General features: G+C 36.2%; 5 protein-coding genes across 5 annotated transcripts; 2 read left to right on the forward strand and 3 right to left on the reverse strand.

Annotated features, from left to right (window-relative positions):
- Nucleotides 1–524: 524 nt before the first annotated feature.
- Nucleotides 525–3,292, forward strand: LOC147541776 (CBL-interacting protein kinase 18-like). Its single transcript, XM_086636276.1, has 2 exons — nucleotides 525–656; nucleotides 1,342–3,292. Exon 2 carries the CDS (start codon nucleotides 1,706–1,708, stop codon nucleotides 3,047–3,049), a length of 1,344 nt encoding a protein of 447 aa, XP_086492402.1. The 5' UTR covers nucleotides 525–656; nucleotides 1,342–1,705; the 3' UTR covers nucleotides 3,050–3,292.
- Nucleotides 3,293–3,404: 112 nt separating this feature from the next.
- Nucleotides 3,405–3,981, reverse strand: LOC147541777 (uncharacterized). The gene is made up of 2 exons (XM_086636277.1): nucleotides 3,715–3,981; nucleotides 3,405–3,612 (listed from the first exon to the last, which is right to left on the reverse strand). Exons 1-2 carry the CDS (start codon nucleotides 3,871–3,873, stop codon nucleotides 3,502–3,504), a joined length of 270 nt encoding a protein of 89 aa, XP_086492403.1. The 5' UTR covers nucleotides 3,874–3,981; the 3' UTR covers nucleotides 3,405–3,501.
- Nucleotides 3,982–5,101: 1,120 nt separating this feature from the next.
- On the reverse strand, nucleotides 5,102–8,983 carry LOC147541778 (uncharacterized). The gene is made up of 2 exons (XM_086632723.1): nucleotides 6,651–8,983; nucleotides 5,102–6,390 (listed from the first exon to the last, which is right to left on the reverse strand). Exons 1-2 carry the CDS (start codon nucleotides 8,121–8,123, stop codon nucleotides 5,389–5,391), a joined length of 2,475 nt encoding a protein of 824 aa, XP_086488849.1. The 5' UTR covers nucleotides 8,124–8,983; the 3' UTR covers nucleotides 5,102–5,388.
- A 3,796-nt stretch (nucleotides 8,984–12,779) lies between these two features.
- On the forward strand, nucleotides 12,780–15,204 carry LOC147541779 (protein GRAVITROPIC IN THE LIGHT 1-like). The gene has a single exon (XM_086634495.1). It carries the CDS (start codon nucleotides 13,609–13,611, stop codon nucleotides 14,947–14,949), a length of 1,341 nt encoding a protein of 446 aa, XP_086490621.1. The 5' UTR covers nucleotides 12,780–13,608; the 3' UTR covers nucleotides 14,950–15,204.
- A 1,098-nt stretch (nucleotides 15,205–16,302) lies between these two features.
- On the reverse strand, nucleotides 16,303–23,473 carry LOC147541780 (PAP/OAS1 substrate-binding domain superfamily). Its single transcript, XM_086634496.1, has 9 exons — nucleotides 22,155–23,473; nucleotides 20,402–20,587; nucleotides 19,498–19,590; nucleotides 19,055–19,237; nucleotides 18,855–18,957; nucleotides 18,601–18,780; nucleotides 17,355–18,406; nucleotides 16,802–17,169; nucleotides 16,303–16,713 (listed from the first exon to the last, which is right to left on the reverse strand). The coding sequence occupies exons 1-9, from the start codon at nucleotides 22,401–22,403 to the stop codon at nucleotides 16,656–16,658; spliced, it is 2,472 nt and encodes an 823-aa protein (XP_086490622.1). The 5' UTR covers nucleotides 22,404–23,473; the 3' UTR covers nucleotides 16,303–16,655.
- Nucleotides 23,474–27,620: the final 4,147 nt, after the last annotated feature.

The raw sequence follows: 27,620 nt of genomic DNA on the forward strand, positions 1-27,620 counted from the left end.
TTCTCTCGAGTGGTCGTTGCATTCTACCAATGGAGGGTCAATTTCTGCTCAGATTACGAGTGTGATAAACAAGAGGTTTGTCATTGTTAAACCAAAGTCATTAAATTTTGGTAAAGTGAAACTCCTGAACTCGGATAACGTGACTTTTGTTTACGATGTATCACATACTAATGTGGTTCATAATATTGTTTGAGCAATTGAGTCTATAGGGCAAAGGTTATGTCTCTCTTCGACTATTGTACAATGTGTCACATGACATTATCTGTGATAGTCTCACATTGCTCGCGAGAGCGTCCAGTGTTATAGGTCATAGGTGTAATCCTAAGCTTGGTGTCGCATTATTTGCACCTTGCGTATGTCTAGTCTAACTACATATAGAGGTGGTTGAGAAAGGGGGGGAAGGCTGAAATGTTAAGAAAAACTAGGAAAGTGGGTGTATTAGTAACTAATCCAAGTATAAGGATCTAAACTGAAAAAAAGTCCAAAGTTGGTAGGTTATAAAAGTATTAGGGCTAGAACGCTGAGGCGGTGCCACTCTGTTTATTCAGAAGGAAGATTCTTTACCTTCTTCTTCTATTCCTTTTCTAATTTAAAAATTTCTATTCGGCGACTCGAAATCGTCTCTCTCTCTCTCTCTCTCTCTCTCTTTCAGAAAGGTAATACTAGTTCGAATCAACCAGAAATCTTTTACTGTTCTTGTTTTTGAGTTCCTTGTGTTTATTTTGGTAATCAAGATCAATTTCTAGAATCGAGTTTCTTTTTTCCCTATTTATGTTGATTCTTCAGTTAAAACTTCGATTTTGGATCATCCTTTGTTCTTTCATTTTGGTTTAGACTCAAGGTAGTGGCGTTTGATTAAGTATCTTAACTTGAATCGGTTGTTTTTTGCATGTTATGAAACTCTCTCTCTCTCTCTCTCTCTCTCTCTCTAGATTTGGCATGTAAGCAGTAATCGATTTTGATCTGTTCGTAGTGGATTGTCTGTGTTTAAATTATGTATGATTGGTTGTATTTAAGTGATGATAGCTTCATTTTATCTTTATTTCCTTCTTCTCTCTGTAGTCTTAGGTCTGTTTTTTCTTCTAAAAATTGATTCATCCTTCAAATCAGAAAAAAAATCTGTTGATTTTCGGTTTGGAAGCAGATAAATGCTTCTTTATGTATCCAAGCTTTGGATGATTTTAATGTCTTGAGTCTTTCTGCTGTTTCTGTTTTTAGCTTCATCTAGGGATATCAGATGTGTTCCCTGTCATGTGAATTACTACTATTGAAGTTTGTATTGAATTTATTCTGTCTGATTGAGTCATTGTTAATCGTCTCTAATACTATTAAAATCTGCAGGTTCATCATCTTCTCCAGTTTCTTCAGCTTAACCTAATTGATTCTTCAAGCTAAAAGCTAGGGAATGCAGAAAAATGTGCTTCTTTTGTGCTAAGGAATCCTTGCCTGAGGTAAGTGGGGTTGTTGTTTCTCCGATTGAGCTTCACTCGTTCATCCTTGATTTGACCGAAAAAACTTGCATTCAATCCCCTCGTTTTGCCCAATTACACCATGGGGCTACTTATTTCGGAAAGACTGTTGTCGTAAAACACGATCGTTGCAAAGATGGTTGAGTTCATTATTTATCGAAACAACTCTTGCATGTGAATTACCTTTTTACCTATAAGCAGGAGAGTTTAGAATATTATCGAGATTATTAGGATTCATGTTTAAAATGGAGAATAAATCAAGTGTGTTGATGCAAAGGTATGAATTAGGAAGACTATTAGGGCAAGGATCCTTTGCTAAGGTTTACTATGCGAGAGACCGTAAATCTGGCCAGAGCGTTGCCATTAAAGTTATCGAGAAAGAGAAGATCCTCAAGACTGGTTTGGTTGATCAGATAAAAAGAGAAATTTCAGGAATGAAATTGGTTAGACATCCGAACATCGTTCAACTATACGAAGTCATGGCTACTAAAAACAAGATTTACTTTGCCATAGAATATGTTAAAGGCGGCGATCTTTTTAACAAGGTAGTAAAGGGTAAGCTTAAAGAGAGGCACGCGAGGAAGTATTTTCAACAGTTAATCAGTGCAATCGCCTTTTGCCATAGTAGAGGGGTTTATCACCGAGATTTAAAACTCGAGAACATATTGGTAGATGAAAATGGAAATTTGAAGGTCTCTGATTTTGGATTGAGTGCTCTAATGGAATCTAAACGCGAAGACGGGTTGCTGTATACCACTTGTGGAACGCCTACTTATGTCGCTCCTGAAGTGATAAACCGAAAAGGGTATGATGGATCTAAAGCTGATATTTGGTCTTGTGGGGTGATCTTATTTGTTATGTTAGCTGGTTATCTCCCATTCGAGGATTCAAATCTAATGGAAATGTACAAGAAGATAACCAGAGGAGAATTCAAGTGTCCCAAGTCTATTCCAAGGGAAGTACGTAAGCTTCTGTCAAAGATCTTGGATCCAAACCCTGATACTAGAATTTCAATTGCAGAACTCATGGAAAATTCATGGTTCAAGAAAGGTTTCAACTCCTCCAAATCAGAAGAAACAGACTTGGACATCAATGAAACAACAATTCCTGACGTGGATGAACTTTCCGACTCAAAACAAGAATTGGCAAAACCAGCCAACTTGAATGCATTTGATATCATCTCTTTATCTGCAGGATTAGATCTATCTGGTCTGTTCGATGAAAATTATAAAGAGAAAGAAGAGCGGTTCACGTCGAAGAAACCTGCCTCGGTTATCATATCTAAGCTAGAAGAGATTGGTAAGAATTTAAACCTGAAAGTGAAGAAGAAGGTAGGAGGGGTATTGAAACTTGAAAGAGATAATGTTGGTAAGAACGGGACTTTATCGATTGAAGCTGAAATCTTTGAGATTACCCAATCTTATCATTTAGTAGAGATCAAGAAGTCCGACGGTGATACTTCGGAGTATATGGATATATTGAAACAGGAGATTAGGCCTGCTCTTAAGGATATTGTCTGGACATGGCCAGGAATTCAAGAGCAAGATCAAGAACAAACACAGCTCCTGCCGTCTAATTAAAACATCTCAGAGATACTACCATAGTCTACTACTACATATATCCAGTTTTTTATTTCTTGAATTTTTTTTTTTTTTTTGCTGCTAAGTTGTTAGTATTGTGTTCTTTCTTTTGGTTTTATATGTTGTTTATTGAAATTCTTTAATTTTTTTGAAGAAATTTGATTGTGTTTAAGGTTCTAACATACCATTATTTCAATTCTCAAATATTTTGTGATATATGATATAGAGAGAATTTCATGTAAATTTGAAGAAATATTTCATTAAATTATACTCCTAGTAGAATACAAATTCATGTAAATTGAAGATATATACCATTACATTATACTAGTAAAATTCAAATTTGTGTAATTCCAAAGCAGTTGTATAAACCCCATTTTAACAAACAGACGAGATAATCCCCATTGTCACAAGAGGATTGAAAACCAGGAGCAAACCCTAAAAGACGAGATCTTTCACAATTGATTATTCACTTTGGACGAAGATGATGACAAATGCCTCCATAAATACTTTCCACTTGCCATATCAACAAAAACCCAGAATCCATATCCAATTGCAGATTTAACCTATAAAACACACAAAAACCCAAAAAGTTAAAAATCTCTTCCTTCATAAACCACTCAAAAGTAAAACCCTAAGAAAACTAATTGAAAAAGACAATTACGTACTTTTGTTGATAGAGAGACAGAGAATTCTGATTGGTCGAGAGGCTGGACTAATTCTTCGGTGGTGTTCAAATCGTCTGGTTTTGATGTGAGATTCTTCAAGACGAAGAATCCGGCAAGAGTTGCAGAAAGGAAAAGCAAAATCAACCTGAGAGGACACATTGTTTCTGAAAAGATGATTCCTACTGAGAGAGAGAGAGAGACAAGGAAGAAGATGATTGTGGATGTTAGGGTTTCTGGGGGTAAGTAAGTCTGTCACCGGACTCCTGGAAGAAAAAAGTTTTTAGATAGGGAAAGTGGGGGATTGACGAGAGAGATATATATATATATATATATATATAAGTGTCGAAGACAGTAGTTGAGTAGAGGAGTGGGTGGTCTTCCTTCTGACAAGAAATAGAAAGTTTGTTCAAAAGAAAAAACAAGAAATAGAAAGTCTTTTGCAAGATCGAGACAGTTGATTTTAGCTACTCCATTTAAGAACCCTCAATATGATCCAACCGCCAAAGAAATTAACTACTTATATGAAGTGGAATTAGTTTCTATTTTTTTTTTTTTTTTTGTTGAAAAGAATTAGTTTCTATTAATGCAAAGAAATTAACTATCTTTTGAAGGCTCATACTATATATAGTTTCACAAAATCTAGTTTGTCTCACTGACCCAAAAGATCAATTCGTTTTCAGTATTTTCTTTCTCAATCTAGAAATTTTATATTTTGTATTACATTATAAACTATCATATTGCCTAAATAGTTGTTCATGATACATTTTTTTGTACATCATTTTTCCTATGCGCCATATAAAAAAGAGAGAAGAATATTTAGTACTGTTTACCTTGTTATTGGGGTGGTGGCGGTCTTCGGTTGTCAGAAGTTGTTGTAGCGGTGGTGGAGGTGAGTATCAAGATTAGGGGGCAAAATGCAATGAGTTTATTTTTAGACTAAAAATAAGGATATCTCCTAAATCAATTATGATTGACTAAGTCTTTATTCCTCGTGATACTATCCCACATGCTCCGAAGTTGAGGCCCTTTTTTTTATTGGTATAGGATTTCAATTTGAGATGGACTTTTGGCCCAAGCTTTGAATTTTATTGAACAAGGTTACACATTGATGGATTTCATTTTCTTGTTATTCCTATTGACATTTTCAAGTACTTTCTGAAGGAGTTGAAATTGCCAATGGCATAAATGATGGAAGAATCCTCTAAGAGCTAACCATGATGGAACTGGTCTAAGGAAAAACTAATTCACGAGTGCAAAATGCTGAGCACAACTGAGAGTTGACTCGGTCTAGAACTGTGAAGCTAATCTGTCCCAGGAGAAGCTTATGAAAATGATCATGGTATAGAAGAGAAATACCCCATCAATGGTGGAGGTTGGTGGATACAAATTTCAAGGAAACTTGATGATCTTCCGTGCGAACGTCTCAACTGTTACAACATATTATTTGATCTACTACATCAATTCGTAGAATTATACAGTATGAAGAGAAATGTACCATGAAAGTACATATTCACCAAAAATACATTAGAGGTCTACAACAGTTTCATTTTTGGAAGATAATCTATTAATCTCTAAGCAAGATCTTTCGCATAGAGATAAACGTACAACATACAACAAAAGATGGATTTTTGCAGCATTCCTTGTCACCTACAGATTCGTTGATAATAGAACCCATTACTTACTTAAATCAATGATTGGCTGGAGATGGTTGCCACGGCTTTCTAGTTCATCTGAGTTCCTCGCACTTTCAGTCTGAGACTTGCCAAAACTTGGAGCAAGTGAAGTGAAGTAGCTTTCTCCATTACCTGTAAATTGCTCAAAGATGGGTTTCGACGACCAAGGATCGAATTTCCCACCGTCCATGCAATTATCAAGCCAAACTCTTTGTGGCGAGTGATAGCGAGAAGGTACTTGGTTGTCCACCAGAAACTTCGACGACATATCCTTGGCGTTCTGCCTTTTGTGTTCAAACCCATCGGCATGAACGACAAAACCAAGAGTGTCTTGGCCGAGTGGTGTCGTGTCCCACATCTTCCATGTTCCCCCATTTGGTTCAGTCGAAGGTAAAGAGTTCCGCTCCAGAGTCTTTGGGCTATATGGGGATTGACCAGAGTTTGTATGCCTATCTTCCATGACCCGAGATCGTGATGTCGGTGCCCCAATTGGAGACGGCTTACTAACTTCCATAGAAGCAGATACACTCTTTAAGGACCCAGACTTTCTCGGTAGATTATTCCCTACAAAACCTACAACCCTGTCACACGAAAAGTCATCAAGTGATTCTGAAACTGGACCAAGTAAAGCAACTGGGTCAGGAACATAACACGGATCTTCAAAGATTTCTGGTTCTTCAAACCCCAAACCGTGTGGTGCTCCTCCAAAAAGAGAAAATGGTTGCTCAGCTGTCGAAGAAGAGTGTACACTACTGGATCCATTCCGAAATGAAGGCAAAATTATAGGTAATGGTAAGCCTGAACCAATCTGGCGATTCAATGGATTTGTTTCTGGTACGTGAGACGAAAAATATGACGTCTGGGATGGCAATGTCGAGTTCATATTAGATATGCTAGTGACATTTGAGTTGTTGGTTGGAGGAACAGGAAATGCTGGAGAACGAGAGAACAATTGGTGCCATGATTTCTTAAGGGTTGTCTGTGGCTGCACCGCTGGTCCAACCTGCAAACGACCAGTCACCAATAAACAGGAGAAACAAGATACGGAAGGGAGAACTCAAGCTGTACATATAGGATAAGATGTCTCCGTTTCTGATAAGCTCAGTTTGATAAGCTCCTCAACTACTCAGACAAAGATGGATTAAGCTCCATATAGCATGCATTAGCTACTAGATGCTCAATAGCTTATTCTTACTGGTCAAACCCACTAATCGAACTAATAAAATTTAGTATGTGACTTATAAGAAGCTAATTGTAACTTACAGGTCGTTGAGAACTGATTGCAGTGACCTTCTCATCTCCATTTGAATTTGGTTTTCTAGACACATGCTCAATGCTGTGGTCTCTCTTGTTTACTGAAGCTTGGGTATTATCTATATAACCATTAGGTCTAGTTGCCTTTAAACCAGGGGTTTCAGAAGCATGAGAACCCCTTCCAGTAGAACTAGCGCCATTCGAAGCCTTGGAGGAAGATTGAGAGGACCCTTTAATGGGCTCGAGATATTTAGTACCATTTACCCGGTTATTATTTGCAGATGCAACTTTTACATTATACCCTGCTTCAGAGATCTGAGTTGCTTCGGTTTTCTGATTATCGCTTTTCTTATCAAAATCTCGGTTCCTCTTCGCTTCTTTGCCAGCTCCATACTCGAGCTCTTCAGAGTCAGAGTTGCTTTTGTTAGACACTTTGTCTTTCTCTTTCCTTCTATCTTGACGCTTTCTTTCAGCTTCTTTCTTACTATCTTTTCCCTTATCATGAACTGAGCCTTCGACATGCTCTTTTTCGGCCTCCATCTTTTCATCTCTCAATCTCCTTTGTTCTTCCACCAACCTTGCCACATCTTCCCGCTGTTTCCTCTCCTCCTCCTCTAGAAGTCCTCTCTCTAACCTAGCCTGTCTTTTCTCTTCAACTTTCCTGCGAGCTTTCTCGCTTTTACTTTCATAACTGTTTACCCCGTTTTCTCCCTTCTTAGACTGACCTTTTTGCCTTGCATCCAACAATTCATCTTCCCTTGAGGTGATCCCAAAAATCTTTCTCCAAACCCACCTTATACTAAAAAGGAACGATGATAAAAGTTTACAGAAAGAAACAAACACATCCGAAGTTGACTTATCTCTCAAACAACGATCACGCCCGCTATAAACTCTACCTCCATTACTTGAGCAAGTACTGTTCCCCATGAAAGACGTGGATACCTTATTCACATTTCCTATACATTCATGATTCGAAATACCAGTCTCTCTACATGCCTTGCCATTCAACATTTTCCCACTCTTACCCATCAACACCCCAATGATCCCAGACTTCATATCCCCCAATTCTGCAGACCCAGGAACGTCGAGAACTGGTCTTTTCGAGATATGGCCACAGTTAGAACACATAAACTGACCCCCACCAGGGTTTTGATCCCGATAAGGTGACGAGCAATTTCTACACCTTCGAGTTGCTATCTTTCTTAGCTTCTGCATCTCCATCTCTTGAATCCTTTTTCTCTCTCTAAGCCAAGCACTCCTTCTCGCCCGCCAAGATGATAACTTTGGCATCAAAATCTCATACCAAAGTACACAAAATAATAGAACCATAAGACAGGCAAGTTGAGGGGCAGTGACTTCGTAACGAAAACTCGGTGGCAACAGTTGAGAAAATGCCCATAGTCCAACAAGTGAAATTACTAACCATGGAAGCATGGCTGAAATTCCCTTGGAGACCTTATGAATCACACAATATTTGCACATTATCCTTTTACCATTCACCAATATTCCCCACAAATTGGAACCCTAGACTAAAAGAAGAAGAAGAAACTAAAAGGTATTCTATTCCCTCAAGAACCCAGCAACCTGAAGTTATAATATTTGTTTACCTCCCAATATCAATGAATTCAGCAATTTCAAGTTCTATTCATAGAAACCCTAAAACCTAAAATCACCAAAAACCCATTGAAATTAAGAACTTCACTTATAAACTTCCCAATCCAAAAATCAAAATTTCTTTCTATAAGCGTTTTCCCACATAAATTTCAACCAAATTCATTGTTTTCGAAGATGTCAAGTCACCGACGTTATTGAAAAACAATTCCAACCAACTAAACGAAAACAGAAAAGCAAAAAGCAAAGAAAAAGATTGGGGGTACTCACGGATTTGCTGCTATGTAAATAAAGAAAAAGGAAACCCTAACTCAAACAGCTTGAGCTTCTCATTTCAAACTTCCATTATTACAGATGATGGTATCTCTATTGATAGAAAGAAAAAAGGGGGGAGAATTGAAGTTGTGGTAGGTTGACGACTGAAGAGAGATGAAACTGATACCAAAAGGATAAAAGAGGATTTAGAGGAGAGAGAAAGTGTGTCTGAAAATGAGGTCAAAATTAGGTTTTCAAAGTAGAAAGAAGGAAGACTTTCTTATTACACAGAAAGTCGCATTTTTTGAACGATTGGTTGGAACGGAAGACCGAGTCATTGACCTAACTCCTCCTCCTCTAAGTGCCACGCACGGCATGATGTGGGTGGAATTTCTAAACCTTCCCACTTTACCATCTTCTTTTCATTGTCCAAACTCAAAATTCAGTCATTTTAGGAAGAAATAAAGAGAAAATATAGTCTCAATTTTGAGTTGAGACAATCTATATATCAAGTCAAATTTTAATTTTAGCACTACATAATGTGGTGTTTCCATTTATTGCTCGTCTAAATTTAGATTGTCTAACTCAAATCGATAAAAACATTATTTATTTATGATTTATATGAAAACGACTTTGAATATGACTTTTAAATCAACTCAGATTTAGAATTAGATGTCATATTAAACTTAAGAGCATCGGCTAATCATTTCATCAAATTTTCAAGGAATGGCAGTGGTTTGAATTCTAATTACAGTCAAATTTGAGAATCCACTGCTACTATTCATTTGTCAAGTCATTTGCCAAATGAAATATTAGATATTATGGGGTCCTTTTAAACTCTTTAAGGTGGTGTTTGTTTTTTTGCTTTTTCAGACCAATCTATATTTCAGATGTTTGTTTTTCAATTTAAGAATTTCTGAAAATTTGGCTGAATTAGGCCAAAGTCTGAATTGGCTGAAAAAAAGCCTATATATTTCAGACTTTAAAACAAGTCTGAAAAATGTGACAAATTTCTGAAATCAAGCAAATGACATTTCTGTCCCTGTATTTTTGAGAAAATGTCTCCACAACACCAAAAGCACCGCCGACAAAACCACCACCGCCGACCAAACCACCGCCAACACTAAAACCACCACAAAGGCACAGACCACCACCACCACTAAAACCACCACCACATACGCACAGACCACCACCACTAAAACCACCACAAAGGCACAGACCACCACCACCACTAAAACCACCACCACCACTAAAACCACCACCACATACCACCACCGCCACCCAGTCACACACCACCACCACAACAACCCAAACCGGCATCACAAACTATAACCAACATCACATCACACACCACCATCATCGCAGGAAAATCCGAACCCTTGCCGGATTCGGCGAGGGTTTGGCTTTCCAGACCTTCGATTTAGGATACGGAGATCTTTCCAGACCTTCAGAGAGAGAGATTTCCAGATCTTTGGCTAGAGAGAAATCTTTCCAGACCTTCAGAGAGAGAGAGAGAGATTTGCAGACCTTTGGCTAGAGAGAGATCTTTCCAGACCTTTAGTTAGAGAGAGAGATCCGGCGAGAGGGTTAGAGAAAGAGAGCAGGTGAAAGGGTTAGAGAGAGAGAATTCCGGCGAGAGGGTTAGAGAGAGATCAGGCCATGGAGATGGAGGCTTCTGAATTTTTTTGGTTTGAAGTAAACAACAATGAAACCCTAGGTCTTTAGGGTTTTTATAGTTCTTATATTTTTATTTGGCCAAGAGATAAAAGACAAAAAGAAATTAGATTTTTCTTATTAATCAGGGGTATAAATGTAACTTTAATTTTTCAGACCTAATAATTCAGATTTGAAAAACAAACATCTTAATTCCATCAATTCAAATTCAGCCAGTTCAGATTCAGCCAGTTCAGATTCAGCCAATTCAGATTCAGCCATTTCAGATTCAGACATAAATAAAAAAACAAACAGCACCTAAGTCTTTTTACCTTACCTTTCAACAAAAAAAAAAAGTCTTTTTACCGATATTGATTTGATTTATGTTAGAGTTCCCTGTTTATAAAAAAATAATCTTTTTTTTTTTTTTTTTTTGTTGAAAGAAAATAATCTTGTCATATAATGAAAAATAAGGACCTTAATAGCATTACAAACCCAGACGAACATGAATGTTCCGTAAGAAAAAGACAAAAGAATACGAGAAAAACTAATAGAGTTGGTGGATCACTGTTAAAATTTAATTGTAGTTTATTTCAATAGTTCTTTACTCAATGGGGAGGTGAGTGAGACTTGTTGTATTAAAATGTGTTTTAAATGTCGATGTATTTCTATTTTGTTTGTTGGTAAAATGCATTAGAATTTGCTATTAATGAAATTTAATTAGTTAAAACGGTTGATGTTAAATCTTCTCTGAATCAGCAAGATATTGAGATTACTACGTTCAATTCCTAAATCTTGAAAAGGGAAACTCCAACTATAGATTTATTTCCTCATGTCATCTAATATTTTGTTGATGACTTCCGTATTATTTGGAACACATTTTTCTTTGAGAAATTTGATAAAAAAAAAAAACTTTTTTTTCATTGAGCCCTAATGCTATGTCCGTCCACAATCCCTACCCAATCTCGGTCGGGATATGTGGCCCGCTACGATTTAGAGAGAAAGAGGGTACTTAGTTTTCTCTCTCTAAATCTCGGCCACCCACATACTCTGCCCGAGATTGTGGCGGGGCATTTGATCATTTTCTTTTTTCTTTTGCTTTGGTGATCACACAATTCCTTTTAGTGTTCAGCTACTTACATTACAAATATTCTTAACCAAACAAAATATAAATGTTTGAATTTATAATCAAACAAAAATAACTTGTCATTTTAACTAAAAAATTGAAATTAAATCTTCGGTTCAATTTCTTGTTTTTCTTTTACTACGTTATTCATTTATTATGCAATCTTTAGGATATATACTCCATATTATTTATCTTTTAATAATCCATGTCCATATTGTTTGTCCTTTGGCAAGGTCATTTATCATTTTGAAAAATGCAAAAAATATTTAAGTTTATATGGTGACGGAAGTGAATAAGACGGTAATCAGCCGGATGATAGGAAACAGTTGAGTTAAACCCTATATGATTTATTAAATAGCATCAATTGAAAATCTTAAATGAGATCTAATAAGTTTGAAGAGAGAAAGATAGAGACAGAGAGAAATCGCTTGAGAATTTATAGAAAGTGAAATTGTCATTTTGTTATTTAAACATTGTACTCGTATCTTTTATAGATTCTTACTTAATATAACTCAATAACACTGATTTATGATTACCAAGTTTTGACATGTCACAAAATCTATGTGATATACTCTTTCTCAGATTTCAAAGAGATTCATCGTCTTCACATAGGCGGTTTTCTTTCATGTTTTCTGGTAGAATTTCAATTCGTGAAATTCTAATATTTTGAAGCAGGATACTCAATGAAGGGTTTCCCTCGAACCTGATATTTGATTGAGGACCTCCATGTTTTGTGTTTTTGAAACTTATATTTTTTATACTACACGATTTTTTTGCTATGGGCCTAGAAGGTGTACATTATTTATTTTTCAATATATATCATTTGTTTTTTTACTAGATATGAGAGGAAAATTATAAGGTCCAAAATTCAGGTCAAAATATCAAATGAAGCCCGACCCGGAATAATAATGTAAAAAAACCCAAAAGTTGAAATCACAAAACATTTTTGAAAATTTTTGAACAAAACACAGATTACTCTCAACAATTTTGTAAATGTAGGAACAAATATGTTTTTGTTCACACATAATTAAGAACCAAATTATATATGTTGTCAACAGTTCCAAAAGTGTTGCCAATAGTTTTAAAATTAGGTTTTTTTACATTATTATTCTCGAGTGGGTTTTTTTTCGAATTTGGACCCAAATTTTGAGCTTTTCTTACCGTCTTTTTACGTTATTATTCCGGACTGGTTTTTTTTTCTGAAATATTGACTCACTTTTCGACATTTACCCCTCTCTGTTTTGACCCCCTTTTCTAGGTCTGAGTTCTGAAGTTATAAGCCAGTCTACTTCTTCGTAACAAACAGCTTTTAACGAGGCACAATTTACCAAGTCTTAACTCAAATTCATCCTTACGATTATAACTTTAACTGTTAATCTCAACCGTCCTATTACATTTTGGCGGGAAAATATTCTCATAAGAGAAAAATCGCATTTTCTATGCTTGATTAACGGTTATAAAGAGGTCTGCAATGATACGTATGAAGTACTGAATCATTTGGACCTTCGATCAAAGAAAAAATAATTCAAATTTTTTTGGCTCTAGTTACAGAAAAAAGATTCCAACTTTTTTTTGGTAGTATCCTAAAATTTTAATTTTTTTAGGGTTTTGGTGTTGGAGTTTTGTTTATTGGGTTAGATTCTCGATGCAAATCGAAGAAAATTCATGATTTTGATCTTGGGTTTATTCGTTTTTCACTCACTGTTTGATGATGAGTCATGGATAATTTCTCTGTTTTCTTCATCCCTATTTGATCTTCTGCTACTGTCATATCCTAGAGAGAGAAATTTTTTAGATTGATTAGGTTTCGTTCTTCGAGATTTGGAGAAGTGGGTAAGGGTTTTTTTACTCTGTTTCCTCTTTCTTGTGATGTTTTGATGTATTTTAATGGAAGAAACAAAACCCTAATTCTCTCTTTTTCTTCCTACTCTGTTCTGGGTTTTCTCTCAAGCTTATTTTTTATTATATAGCTTATAGATCTTCAACTTTAACCCTAACCCTAACATTCTCGAGCTAGTCCTCTCCCTAAAAACCCTAGTTTTCTTTATCAATTAGTCTTGAATCTTGATTGGTTAGAGGGGTTTACAATCTGGGCAGGACTCAGATTTATCCAGGATTAAAGGGGCAAGTGAGCGGGAATCCCGGATGTCATTTACTTTTTCTTTATCGATTTGATTGATTTACTGATAATTTTTTATATCCACCACTTTCTGCCATTTCAATCTGAATCCCCAATTTTTAATGGGTTCTAATTAAGAACATCAAAATCCCTAAAAGCTGCCTCATTTTTAGATCGATCCATTATTTACGCTGTGTTTTTCTATGGATTCTGCAACAAAATCTTCTAAACCTGCTTCGAATATCTCTGACATTGTTCATAGATTCACTAAAGTTTGCAGGTTAAGATCTGTTGGAGTTTACTCAAATGAAAACCCTAAAAACCACAACAACCACCATCACAACAAAATCATCATCAAGAACAACAATAATAATCAGGGTGGTGGTTCTAATGAAGTTGGTAGTGATGATACTGAAGATACAGAGTGTAGTGATCAAAAGATTCATCCCCAACCCATTGAAGAAACCCTAATCAAAACCCATGAAGACATTGCTGCCATTGCTATTCTTAAGCTATTTGATACTGTTTCTGCTCTTAAATTAGCTTATATTCAGCTTCAAGAAGCTCATATTCCTTATGATCCAGAGAGAATCCAAGCTGCTGATGATCGAATCGTTACAGAGTTGAAAACTCTTTGTGATATTAAAAAATCTTTCAAGAATATCACTAGGCACAATTCAAGTTCATCTTTTTCGGGTCCGATAATGGTTCAAAAGCTTCAAGATCATGAATTTCAGATTCAGAAGTTACAGTCTCAAATCCAAGGGAAGGACATTGAAATCCTTAAGTTGAAGCAAGAAGTTTTGGATTTAGATAAGAAGAATAAGGAATTGGATTCAATGATCAAAGAGAAACCTATAATTGAGAAAAGTCATCAACCGAAAACCACCTTGACCGATGCATTCGCATCAGCAACTAAGTCGATTCATGATTTCGCAAAACCCTTGATTAGTTTGATAAAAGCTTCAGGTTGGGATCTTGATCTTGCAGCAAACTCCATTGAAGACTCTATCAATTACTCCAAAAGGTTTCACAAGAAGTATGCGTTCGAAGCCTATATATCGAGGAGAATGTTCCATGGATATTCAGAATTTGAATCTTACAATCTAGATGGTATCTTGAGGTTTGAAGACCCATTTGATGCTTTAGTTAAACACCCAGATTCAGAATTTGCTAAATTTTGTAGATCCAAGTACTTATTGATTGTTCATTCAAGAATGGAGACAGCGTTCTTTGGTAATTTGGATCAAAAAGCTTTTATCTTAAATGGTGGACACCCAAGAACTCCATTATATCAAGCATTTGTGAAGATGGCTAAGTCTGTCTGGGTTCTTCAAGCTATGGCAGCTTCAAATAAAGCTGAGATTTTCGGGGTTCAACGAGGAACTGAATTCTCAGAGATATATATGGATGATGTTGTAGAAGATAATGATGATACAATCAGAGGCAAATCCGTTAATAGCTCAAAGGTTGGATTTATGGTCATGCCTGGTTTTAAGATTGGGCAGACTCTGATCAAGTCCAAGGTTTATCTCACCAGCTGAAGAACTCAATGAGGAACTCAATAAAGGGTGCAACAAAGAAATCACAATTTTGGGGTTCGCCAGAAATCTCTGTTTGTTAGATGAGAGCTGGAAATGCTGATTTTAATGGCTTTTTTTGTCAGTGAGAAGGGCTTGTTGCTCCAGGACTTTTGAGGGAATTGGTAACAGCTATGAATGTTGAAATGTAAATAGAAAATCTAATCTAAGTTTTAGTTTTTACTTTTAATGACAAAAATTGAAGTTCTGTTTGCTTTAGTTTCAACTGTTTAGTGGCTTGATTAGATTAGAACATAACTGTCAATATGATCTTAACCTATTGACAGAAGCTAATAATTCTTGTTGTTGTTGTTGTTGTTCTTGTTGTCGTTGAAGTTGGTGTTGTTGAAACTGTTGGTGAAGTTGTTGGAGTTGTTGCTGTTGAGCTTCTGTGAGAGAAGAAAGATCCATGGCTTCTCTCTCTCTCTCTCTCTCTCTCTTTGCTGTCCCTGTGTTTCTGCAAATAAACCCAGGGTTAGGGTTCCTCAACACCAAAATTCCCCTTTTCTGAGGATTTGGTGTTAAAAAGTGGAGTATGAATTTGCGATTTTAGGTTCACTCGTGGGGGTTATTGAACTTTGACGAACATGAATGAAATTGGACCGAGGGCTTTGTAAGCCCCTTTTTTTTTTTTTTTTTTTTTTTAAGGGAGATTCGTTGTTTGGACCCCTTTCCTATAATCGATTTGCTGTTTGGACTCCCTTTTTCAAGAGTTCCATTTTGGACTCCGTTTTTCAAAACAAAAGGTTAAATATAACCGTTCCAAAATAATAATAGGTGAAAATACTATTTTACTCTCTTCTTGAACTTTTCTTTCAAACTCTCACCAGAATTCTCAAAATTGAACGCCCCTGAAAATTACTGAACACGGGGAAAGACAATAATTTTGTGAGAAGTCAGAACAAGGGCTTCTGTCTTACGTTCCTTACGCAGATGAGGATGCATTGGTACTTGGACTACGACTCTTTGTAGTATCTCCGTCTCTTAGATTATTTTATGCAATTTATAAGTATAATATAAATTACCAATGGTCTTTACATGACATGTTTATGTTCTTTCTCTAAGCATCCGGGGGAGTTGATAGCACTTCACATTGTTTGTGACAGTCGTGCCCTGATATATTCGTACCGAACGATGAAATGATGGACTGATATAATGAATTCTTGGAGAAAAAGACTCGAAATGTAAACCTAATCTTTCAAAAGAGAAGTCTTTTGAAAGATGAGACTCAAACAACATCCAACTAATAGGTTCTGGACTAAAAGTTTACCCATATAACAAAACTGATAGCAAGATATTGAGTCTGACAGTGACAAATTTACATAAAATTATCCATCAAACTCCTACTGATGAACTTTCATTCATTCATCAATTAAGTGTATAAAACCCCTCAGAAGAACTACAATATAAGCCAACAAAATTCAGGTATAACAAAAGAGTTTTCTATGTTTACTTTTCACCTTTCTACTGGTTAGTAAAACCCAATAAAGGAGTTGGGGGGGAAAACATATATTAAAATACCCATGGGCGAAAAAGACTATCATCAAAGGGGGTGCGGGGGGAAGGGAGTACAAAGGATCCAAAGAATGGACACCTGCCTTTGGCATCTCCAATCAGGGAAAGAACTCTGTTTGCGAAAAGAACTCTGTTTGCGAAAAGAACTCCATCGTTCAGACAGACAAAGGTGGGAAGTCGTCTTCTTTCATATGGTATGGCTGTATTGTAACCCTGCACATAAAAGAACCCAGAGAGCTTAAATAGAAGCTTACTACATGATATTCAGAGAGAAATCATGAAGAAATTAAGTTTTTTGTACTTCTCTGCGTCGACAATCAGAGGTGGTTGGGGTCTCTGTGTTGATGGAGTAGATACAGCAGAACTATAAGCTAGTTTCTTGCCCAGATCCGGTAAGGGAGTAGACCCCAATGGTAGATGATTCCCAAAAGCCCCAAGTTCGGGCTGGTCCGAATGTGAAAACCCATTTGAATTTGGTAGTTCCCTCAGAACTGGAAGATGTTTTTGTGCCTGGTCATTGCTGCTGCCTTTTTCAAGCAAGTTCTTCTCTTGTTGAGTCACAACCCGTCCATTATCACGAGGCGATCTTGGCAAGTAGCCATGATTTGCAGCCGCTGGATTTCTTCCCTTAACTGGAAAATGAGACCTATCCCTGTAAGAGAAATAGTTCTGCAACATTCCAAGGATCAACAATTTGGCATAAAATCGAGACCCATTAGCAGAACAGTATAAAAAGAACACAAGCAGCCAAAAAGAGACAACAGGCCAACAAAGACCCCTAGTTTCAATTCATAATTTCAACAACAAAAAGAAATTGAAATCCTAGAGCTGCAATGAGGCTAAAATGGAAATACCGTATTGGGGAAGTAGGTCCCTGTTCCTCGTGGCTTTGGCATATCTTCTGCACCAAAAGCAGCACCAGATACCATGGAGGGGACTGAAGAGTTTGTCGAGTAAAACTGGGGTCCTGAGATGACATTTTTACCATTCAAATGGCAAAAGATGTTTTGCTTCTGGATTGGTCTATGAAGGTTATCCAATCCATGCTTGTTTGGGAACTGAGGAAGAGGTGGGGATTTACGGGGCAAAAGAGATCCCCGATGTCCATACTCACTGTACCAACGAGCATGCAATAGACTGTTCAAGTGGCTTTCATAGTCACCACCAAGGTCAGACAAGTTGTTGGAAGGTAGAAAGTTCCCATTTGTTTCTGGCTTTTCCAGTTCTCTATAACCATTGCAGAAAAGTTCAGGGTTCAGATTGTCTTCGGAGTTTGTTCCATGTGTTAGATCTCGATCCCCACCTCCTACGTTGATATTTGCGGAAGATGAGTTTGAATAATCAGATTCACTACATGGTGACGTAGATATCGTAACTCCTGTTTCAATTCTTAGACTGTGAGCTCTCACGTTTACAAGATCTTCAGCATCACCAACCAGATGAATTCCCGAAACAGGGTCTTCATTTGGAAAACCATCCCTTTCCAGCATCGCCTTGGAGGAACCTGCTTCATTACACCTCTTGTCAGCTTTATTTGATCCGATGTCAGGATTTCTTTCATTTCCTGAAACGTTAATATCTCTTATCCCTTTTCTTATCGATCCGTGCAGATCAGCCATAGATTCACCAACCACGACGTTAGCATCACTAGCTTGTGATACTAAAACCATCTTAGACGCAGCATATTTCTCACTACTCAACTTGCCGAATGCATCATCTGACCTATAAACACAGAAAGGTGGAACTGGATCCTGCACATCTGGTCTTTGTCCGCTTCCATGTCGATCCAACGTGTTCTGGAAAAACTTATTGAGTTCATCTGCTATACTTTCTCCCGGTAGCAAAAGAATCCGACCAAGTTTACGGGCGCCATATGAAAAGGCACTCCTTATGCGATAGAAATTGCCTACATAAGAATATAATATTGCACATCATTTCAATACTGACCAACAAAAGGAAATGCTGAAAATTTATTATTTATGCATATTTGAAGTTAGATCAATCTCCTTCAACCTTCCAGAGAAGTAATGTTGGCCCCAAGCCAAATTAGATAATAGCAACAATAAGAATTAGAAGTACGTGTCTGGAAGAACTGCATACCCTTGCTGACACTGCGACCCAAATTGTTATTTTCTTTCAGTGGGTCAACTATGTTCAGATGCTTTTGTGGAAATGTCCGTGAATCTAATCCTTTAGATGAAACAGAGTACATATCGACACAGTTTTTGAGAAATTCTTTACTCAGCAACAAATCACCTCCACCAATTTCAGGTGTCTCGGCTGCATACACAAAAGCATCTCAAATAAACAACAAAACCATCTGAAACTACATAAGAAATAAGGCCTTTACTCACCCACTATCTCTGGTAAAGAGGTCAAAGAAACTGGACCATTTAAACTGATACAATAATTATCCCAGTCGAATTTGCTGTAGTAATCCAAGAATCTATATAGTACCTGTAAAAGGAAACAGATAAACAGATTTTAGTACACAAGTTCAATGAGTATATTGATGTGTTTTTTGTGATCACAATGACTTCGTACAGGTACCCACCGCCAAAGGACCATTGAGAGATGAGTGAAAGACATGGAAAATATATAAGACCAGAGTCTCAAGAGCATAAGTAGAAATTAAGCCATGATGAGCGCCCAGGATACGACTCTCGTAATAACACCAGGCTTTTATCAGAATGATACTCCGCTTGAACAGATGCTCTTTGCCAATCAGACTGTTGACCTATATCAAATAACATAAAATAGAGAGACGAGCCATTGATATTTAAATGTTAAAGAAATAGGAAATATGATGACAAATTAGAAAAAAAAAAACTTTTGATATTAAGAACAAACAAATGACACTTTATTCTATCTTCCCGTTGTCTTTTCAGTCGTTATTGTGCGAGTAATAGTATGACTAGAACTATTTCGCTATCTTCGTTGCATGAACACAAACAAGTCAATAACAAAGTTAATGTCAAGTGATTGCTTCCATCATACCTGCTCAAGAAAGCACAGAGTACAGAGTCCTCCTATTTGATTAAAAGAGATATCTACAACAATATTTTGCACGAGACACTTTACAAGCTTAACCTGTCATCAGAAATTCCTTGTGAGAAAAACATGTGAATGCATGTAAACGAAGCCATAAAAGCTACAAGTAAGCCACCTAGTAGTTATTCATGCATCAGCAAGGGAGAGGTAAGCAAAATTAGAAAAAGTTGGAGAAAGTGAAACATGAAAAGTGAGATGCCTCTATGAAGCAAGTTTATCAAGATGGAACTCAGAAACCTGAAGGAACTCCACCAAAAGTTCTGCTCATTCAAGTTTGATACGGATAGAGTGTTAGGCGTTGTGGTGTCATGATAGGCAAATGAATAACAGTGTTCTTTGTTGTTCAATCTGATTCTTCTGCTTATCTCTTATTTTCTAAAGTATTCTATTTATTTTGTTCTCTCTATTTTTCTTGTGCTGACGAGCACACAACCTTACCATGTGCACGTATCAAAGGAGTTCCACAGACACGAACTCGAGAGTCGAGCCAGAAGAGAAAAAACTTATCTCTGAATATATGTTGGCTTCCCTCCTCCCTTTCTCGATCTTCTTCCTTTTTATTTCTTTATTCAATTAGATTCCTAGGTCCTAAGAGATAAATAATGCCTAATAGCTCTTTAAGTCATTTTGACTTAGGGTTGTTTCAGACTAGGCAAATAACTCTCGAGTTTGACGCAATAATTCCTTTGGTTCGGAGTTCACAATATCAAGTACATAAAAGTAAGAACAAAGTAAAATCATGTCAAGCAACAGATACATTGATGGCTTAGAGAGCACTAGATGAGTATGAACTAAACAGTACTATAAAGTGTATAAAGGTATATGAATATAAGATTACGAGTTAAGTTACCTCTGCATTAATGTACTGAACATCCCTCACTTCAAATTCAGCAGCCTTATTCTGCTCCTCCCCTTCAAGTACAAGCCGGACATCATTAGCCAGGGCATCCTCAACATTCTGAAAACTAAGTGCAGTCAAGTCGATATCCCCATCTGGAAGATACGTTTTCAGTGGCACTGATCCGAATGGGCACACCTGCAGAAATGGCAAAAGGAAACTCAATCTGTATTTCCCGTTCGACGGAATGGGAAAAAAATCCACAAAAAAAGCATTAAGCATGTTCTCTGAACACAGAGTGAGCATAGGCGTTCATTGGAAACACAGTAATTAGAAGTTGAAAGGATGAAGAGATTGTTGGAAGTTTAAAAGTTTATATTTCTCAATAAATTTCAAGATTGCAGATACGTCTGGATGTGTCTATTCCAGTTAGATTACATATACTGTCTGCATGTATATGAAACTACATTACGAAGATGAAGACAACTTCCATTGCTTGACTACACGAAATAAATAACCAAAATGGAAACAAAATAGTTAATAAGATTTTATCACAACATTAATCATCCTCACATTCATATATCCAGTCACGCGAAATCCTATATTCCTTATCAACTATCAAGATTTACATCAACATCACTTATTTATCAACCTCGCTTGTCTATGAATATTGGGTAAGAAAATACCCCACAAAATTAGTATCAACTCTTTAAAATGCAACAACCCCATCTAATAAAACTTGGATGGAAGGAGGATATAAGGAAAGAGGATACACGGAAACTCTTTAAAATAGAGAGTAAGTCAGAGAAAGTTAATTAAGATGGTCAAGGGAGAAGGTGAATCAAGTAAAAAATCATGAACTACGAATATTTAAATAAGTGTCAGGGTAATTCTGAAAATTGAAAAAGAACAAGAGATGTGAACAAACGATATGATTCAACAACAACCACCAAGAAAAACAATTGAGGACATAACTAATAATGTTTATTACTCAACCGTGGATGCCTTCTTCTAGGTGGGGGCAGAAATTAGAGAAGCGGGGAAAGAAACTAACGTAGGAATATAGCACATGAAAACTTTCTACAATAACATCACAAGAAGCAATGTGAAATAAGTCACCTACAATAAAAATGCTCAAAGAGAGAGAATGGATATAGACTGCAAAATATACGCCTTTTTCTTAACAATATTGATTGAAAAATTGTTATTATACACGACCTAAGAACTGACTAATTTATCCTCTTCTAATGAAATAAATGCCAGTGTGTCAAATTATCCTCGCACTAACGTTTTTACACAATCATTCCCTCAGATAACCACTATTCACATCCACTCCAATACAACCAAGTATGATATTTTCACTTAAGCCGTTACTCATAAAGAAATGGAATGTTACGAGAAATCAAACTACCACATCCAATTTATCTTATACTGCATGTGTAATTACTACAAATCTTCTTATTTCCCAATATTTTATTTCATCTTCCTTTTTCCATTTATCTTCTTTCGACCAGAGAAACTATCTTTCTTCAATTATTGTTTTTATATTATGCTTAAAGATAAAGAATCAACATTATCAGGGTATAAAGAAGTAAAAAAAAAAAACCCTACTTTTATCCAGTATACTTGTGTAAAGCATATCCTGGAAAAGGGTTTTTTATGTTATATCAATCAAAACATGAACTGCCCAAATAACATAATGAACATATGGATTAAATGGTTATTTTGACAATCAAATCAAATTAAATAGATTAATGAATCTGACCTCGCTTCCAAGATAACCTCCAATTAGCCTCTGAACGTATTCGACAACAACATTTCTTCTCTGTTCAGATAGAAGAGTGGGTTGAATCTGATATATAATACCTTGACTTGTTTGCTCGGCTCTTAACCAACAATCGGCATCAACTGAAACAGGGTCTGGATTACCAGACGCTAATGATGGAAGAGGGAAAAGGTGATCTTCGATCGAAGTGCCGTTAGGCAATGGAGACCAAATATGAAGATCACCCATGCAATCAAAATCAAAACCCTTAACACTTTCAAAAAAAAAACCCTAAAATTATCAAGAACCTTCAAACCCTAATATAAGATTTCCCGTCAAGGAATGAAATACTATGGCGATTAAATAAAATCATCACAAGAAACGGTTTTATCAAAAGTTATAAAAAAAAATTAAAGATGAAACAGATTACGATCTAGATATTAGGGATTCTTAAAAAAAGAGGGGTTAATTAAAAAAAAACAGAAATTTCAAAGACGGGGACGGAAATTGAAAGAATTGAAACGAGAAAACAGCGGCTGGTATGAAAAATTCTTCTTTTTTTTCCCTTTGTTAATTGACTGATGATTTCTGTAACGAACTTTAACAAAACAAACCAATATCTCTTTCTTCTTCTTCCTCTCTCTCAACAAAACGCACAGTCCGTTTCTCTCTCTAGAAATTTATCGCCTACCAGAAGTGCTGCGGCAAATCTTCTTCTTCTTGTTCAACTTTACTGCTTCACAAGGGTATATTCGTACTCTTTACAAACCCCCCCTCGCTCTAATACACCTTTACCGTTTTATCGGCCTGTCCTCTCCTCGACTCCTCTCCTCCCCGTGTGATTGGTAACAGTCTAACAGACAAACAGCGTCAACCCGTTTTCTCACTTTTAACACCGTTTTTCTCTTTAACATTCGAGTCATTAGTCATAAGTTCATTACCAATATCAGAATACGAAATTTTCTCTCTCAAAAAAAAAAAAAAAAGAATACGAAATTTTCTCAAAAAAAATATCACAATACTAGTTGGGCTATACCAGTTTATTGATGACCTAGAAACACTTCAACCCAATTGTTACTGATATTATCTTGGAGGTCTCAGGTTCGTTTACAGGATCATCATCGTGCTCAGCTCAACTACTAGTTGGGGTATACCAGTTATTGATGACCTAGAAACACTTCAACCCAATTGTTACTGATATTATCTTCGCTTTTGACAGTTATACTCAAAGTCCAATGATGTGGGGCTATCACATCTCAACACCCATGGAGATTATTAGTCATCTTCTACTATGATATCATTTGCAACAACCAAACCATAAAGTTATCAATATTGTCTTTGTTTTTTATATCCGAAATAGATACATGATTTTGTTGTTGAGGTAGGCTCTACGAACCTACTCAAAAGACTTGATACTTATTAAGTTTGATCTTACATCTACAACCCAAATTTGGGATACTCTCTTTGACGATGTGTGACTATCACACATCTAGGGTAAGCTCGACTATAGGTATAGATGGTTACCATCATCTAAAGAAAATTTGCATTTCTATTGTCTTGTATGATAAAGTGTGCTTTGAAATTTAGAGAGAACAAACATTACCAAGAAAATCATAGCATATGTGAAGTAATTGACATAATATTAGATGGTTCAAGTCGATAATGAAATAAATTTAGTCTATACAATTTAATCGGCGAAGAAGATAAATCTCGGTTGGTCATTATCTTATTAATCTTCTTTGAGATGAATTAGGCTCGATATGCTCTAGATGGTATTGAAATTAGTGTTTTGTAAACGTCCTTATTAACCTTAACTGTTTGGCGAGTTCTGAGTAAGTCGAACCTTAAGAGCATCTCCAATGCAAAACTCAAAAAAAATCTCTATTCATCTTATGTGTCAAGTTGTAATTGAGATTCTCACTCCTAAGTGGCGAAAAATAGAGATCTTCAATTTTTTAGTGTCTCCAATGCAAAATTCGAAACTTCTCTTATTTACTTATGTGTCATAGTTATTTTTGAAAATAAATACATAGTTATTTTAGAAAATATAGAAGACTCAATTTCTATTGGTTGAAAATCAAATATTGATGAGTTGGACAATTAGAGATATCTTAAGAGGACACTCTATTTCTAGAGTGTCCTCCTGAGATATCTTTATTCTCCCTCGACATGTCATCTTAGAGATCCAAATAGAGTGTTGCATTTGAGAGAGTTTTTAAGAAAAAAACTCCAAAAATCATATGTGGCACTCAGAGTTTCTAAGATTGAGTGTTGCATTGTAGATGCTCTAAGAGCATCTCCGATGCAAAACTCAAAAACATCTCTATTACATCTTGATTGTTAGAGTTTTTTTAGTTTTTTTACAAAATTTTCTCTTCAATGAAAACTCAATTTGGATCTTAAGACGATGTAACAACATTTAATATAAGATGCCTCGAAAAGAAACCTAATATTTGAGATTTTTATTGAGGATCTCAATTGTCCACTCAATATCAAATGCAAGACTACCCATCTAGAAAATGACACATAGTAAATTTAAGTTTATAAAGGGTTGTATTGGAAATGTGTTTTGAATTGAAGATCTCAATTGTCTAGATAGGATCTTAATTGAGATTTAACACATCCCATAAATAAATAAAAAGTTAGCTTTGCATTGGAGATGCTTTTAGTATTTATCCTTAGAAACACCAAATATGACGATTGACTAGCCCCTCTAGTATTTTATGGATATAATCAACCTATGTTGAATGTTGAATTGGTCCACAATTCTCCAACATTTCGAATGTTTATTGACCAAGAAGCAGCCAAAGTTAGATGCCAACTTAGCTTTACAATTTTGACCCAACTCCTTGTGCTTTACCCTCTTCATAAATAAAAATGGAAACCTCACTTGTCCTTGTAGCAAACAAACTTAAGTCCATCTCAATTGAAATATTATTTATTTCATCAAAAAAAAAATTTGAAATATTATTTGTCTGGAATAACTTACTTTGTGCACAAAGTACAAACCTAATGAGATATACTGGTGGAGGATTTATGTCTCCTAAGATTTTCTAATTATTTCAGATCTCCATGTTTTAAAGGCAAATCTCCATGATCTTTACATAGGAAGCCCTGAAGGTGCCCCTATTAGTACCCTTCGACAACTAAAACTTATGGGCATGCACGTGTCAATGGACCCCCATAACAATAATATGGGGTGTCCTTTAGAACATATTTTGGAATCTGACTCGAGTGGATACATAACAGGAGTCATTCTTTTCTTCTACAAGAACTAGTCAACACTTTTTATTGATCATGGTATATCGTGTGCTTCTATAGGTGCCCCACTTTCCTAATCTAGGCTTACCATTCTCTAGACACCCCGAGGTTGTATGCACCCCGAGCACTCACTGACTTATTCATCCTATACTTCCTCCATTTTGAGTTTCTTTCCTCTTCGTGATCTCTGAATGGTTCTCTAATGAAAGAGATTGAAGAAAACTTCCATTTCTTTTTAAATGTTGACTCTAAAAACTATATTATTTATGTGATTTTATCCTTTAACAGTTTAACCTAGTGTTTGAAAGGTTTTCGAATTGTTCAAACCCTTGAAAAATGTTTATCATCTGTCTTAAGTTGATTTGGGGGGGTTTTAGAGAAATTTTTAAGCAGTAAAGGGGTTTCTCATATATAAAAATATTCAGAATGCTCCTGGACTGGTCCAGTCCGACCGTGGGCGCCTAGAGAGAGCCAGTCAAACGCCACTGACTAAAGTCAATGACTCAATTGAAGCGCCTAAGAGCTTTATCTTACTAATTGTCTTTGTAAAACAGTATAACCACAGGCACAGGGCTTATCTTTGAGTTTTGCCTTCCCTCTAATTAAAGTTTCATCATGCTTTGGTAGCTTACCAGTTTTAGAAGCACCTGCTACGACCCAACTCTTAATGCCCAGTCCATATTACCGTAGCTGTTGAAAACCCATATAAGCCCATCATCTTCACTTTCAGTTTCAGTATCAACCTCATCTTCACTTAACTCATAACCGATTCAAGTCGAGTTTGAGACATCATGAATTTCGAGAAAATAGGAGATAGACATGTCTGGGTAGAGGAGGCCTACTTTGCGTCTTTGCCTGGACAAAAAAACTCTATGAAGCTCTATTTGTATTGGTTTTGGCCCTCCCACTTCACAGCTTAGCTGAAAGTTGAAAAGCCCTCCTCTCATAGGGCCCGACCCATGGCCCATCAGTGAGATACAACTCCTGAAAATTTGCTAATATTGGGGCATGACAAGCATAAACAATATAAAAGGCTATAGCTAGGGTAAGAAGACCAACAAAAGATCCACACTAATCAATTTCTTAATTCAAATACATGCTCGTAGCCGTTTTAGGTTATTTTGAAGCAATACTCTCTATCGAGATGGATTTTTTGTCCGGTTTAAATGAAACAAATTAGACAAGAGAACCATTTAGAGCAGTCACGTACTAGTGAGAAGTTGCAAAACAAAAACATTCTAAAATGTTACTCTAACTAATTTTTACTTCAAGTCAAAATCGGTACTTAAATTTTACAAGAAACAAATACTGGTATAACTCACGAGGGGTAGCTTATTTGTCCACCTTATGGTATGACAGATAAAAAATTTATAGTTGAAGCCTCTCACTGTCATTAAAATTTGTACCCGGTTGTTTAAATATTAAAACCTAAGTAAAGTATGCTCAAGCTTATCTTGTCTGACCAACGACAAAGTATAGACAATCGAAAAAAATATAATTTATTATTTTAATGCACCTAAAGGTAACCTAAACACCTAACAGGCTTTGTGAATGAGACCATGGATGGCCCAATATTATTGTGAACTAACTTTCCAATTATGTGCAGCATAAATTCAACAAGAAACCATTTAATTAAAGCTTAATGGGTCCTGCAAACCATAAAGGTGCATTGAGAACCAAATTAGGAGTCAAAAGAAAAGTTGGAAATAATAGGACTTTTTTAACACATTAATTATATTAATACTACAAATGTACAAAACTATTGTAAATTTATTGTTAAACCCTAATTGTGATGTTTGTTTGATGTGGAAGCAAATTTTGGAAAGATGTTTTCAAATCAAAGCCCTGTATTGCTTGAGATACACTTTAAATAAAAAAAACTTGAGACTAATCCATTAATTTTCTCACATCGAATTTAATACATTTATTTATCAGACGTCCACATATTGCATCGGACCTAGTCAAATGTGCTTTTGTGCCTAAAGAGTCGATCGCCCTTCCACCTGAATTATCTGACTATGTGTTGGCACGTGAGAATGTATTTTGACCTGAATAATAATTTTGATATGTGAATATGGACAACACTTTGTATGACAACTAGGCATAACCCGTGCCTCCGGCACAGAAGCTCTCGTCGAGTATTTACGTATTTGAAACAAAAATTCTGACAAAAATATATCATCTCTTATGAAGGAGCCACATGGT

This window comes from Eschscholzia californica, unplaced genomic scaffold, assembly GCF_041429995.1.
Source record: "Eschscholzia californica isolate CP2 unplaced genomic scaffold, dmEscCali1.0.p SCAF_4, whole genome shotgun sequence".
NCBI classification, from domain to species: Eukaryota; Viridiplantae; Streptophyta; class Magnoliopsida; order Ranunculales; family Papaveraceae; genus Eschscholzia; species Eschscholzia californica.

Excerpts from the sequence above, each read along its gene's own strand:
- LOC147541779 (XM_086634495.1), top strand. The coding sequence starts at position 13,609 with ATGGATTCTGCAACAAAATCTTCTAAACCTGCTTCGAATATCTCTGAC.
- LOC147541776 (XM_086636276.1), top strand. The coding sequence starts at position 1,706 with ATGTTTAAAATGGAGAATAAATCAAGTGTGTTGATGCAAAGGTATGAA.
- LOC147541778 (XM_086632723.1), bottom strand. The coding sequence starts at position 8,123 with ATGTGCAAATATTGTGTGATTCATAAGGTCTCCAAGGGAATTTCAGCC. Across the intron at positions 6,391-6,650 it reads CAATCAGTTCTCAACGACCT|GTTGGACCAGCGGTGCAGCC; the intron begins GTAAGTTACAAT and ends GGTCGTTTGCAG.
- LOC147541780 (XM_086634496.1), bottom strand. The coding sequence starts at position 22,403 with ATGGGTGATCTTCATATTTGGTCTCCATTGCCTAACGGCACTTCGATC. Across the intron at positions 20,588-22,154 it reads GAGGTTATCTTGGAAGCGAG|GTGTGCCCATTCGGATCAGT; the intron begins GTCAGATTCATT and ends CCATTTCTGCAG. Across the intron at positions 19,238-19,497 it reads CTCTGTGCTTTCTTGAGCAG|GTCAACAGTCTGATTGGCAA; the intron begins GTATGATGGAAG and ends TATTTGATATAG.
- LOC147541777 (XM_086636277.1), bottom strand. The coding sequence starts at position 3,873 with ATGTGTCCTCTCAGGTTGATTTTGCTTTTCCTTTCTGCAACTCTTGCC. Across the intron at positions 3,613-3,714 it reads CTGTCTCTCTATCAACAAAA|GTTAAATCTGCAATTGGATA; the intron begins GTACGTAATTGT and ends TGTGTTTTATAG.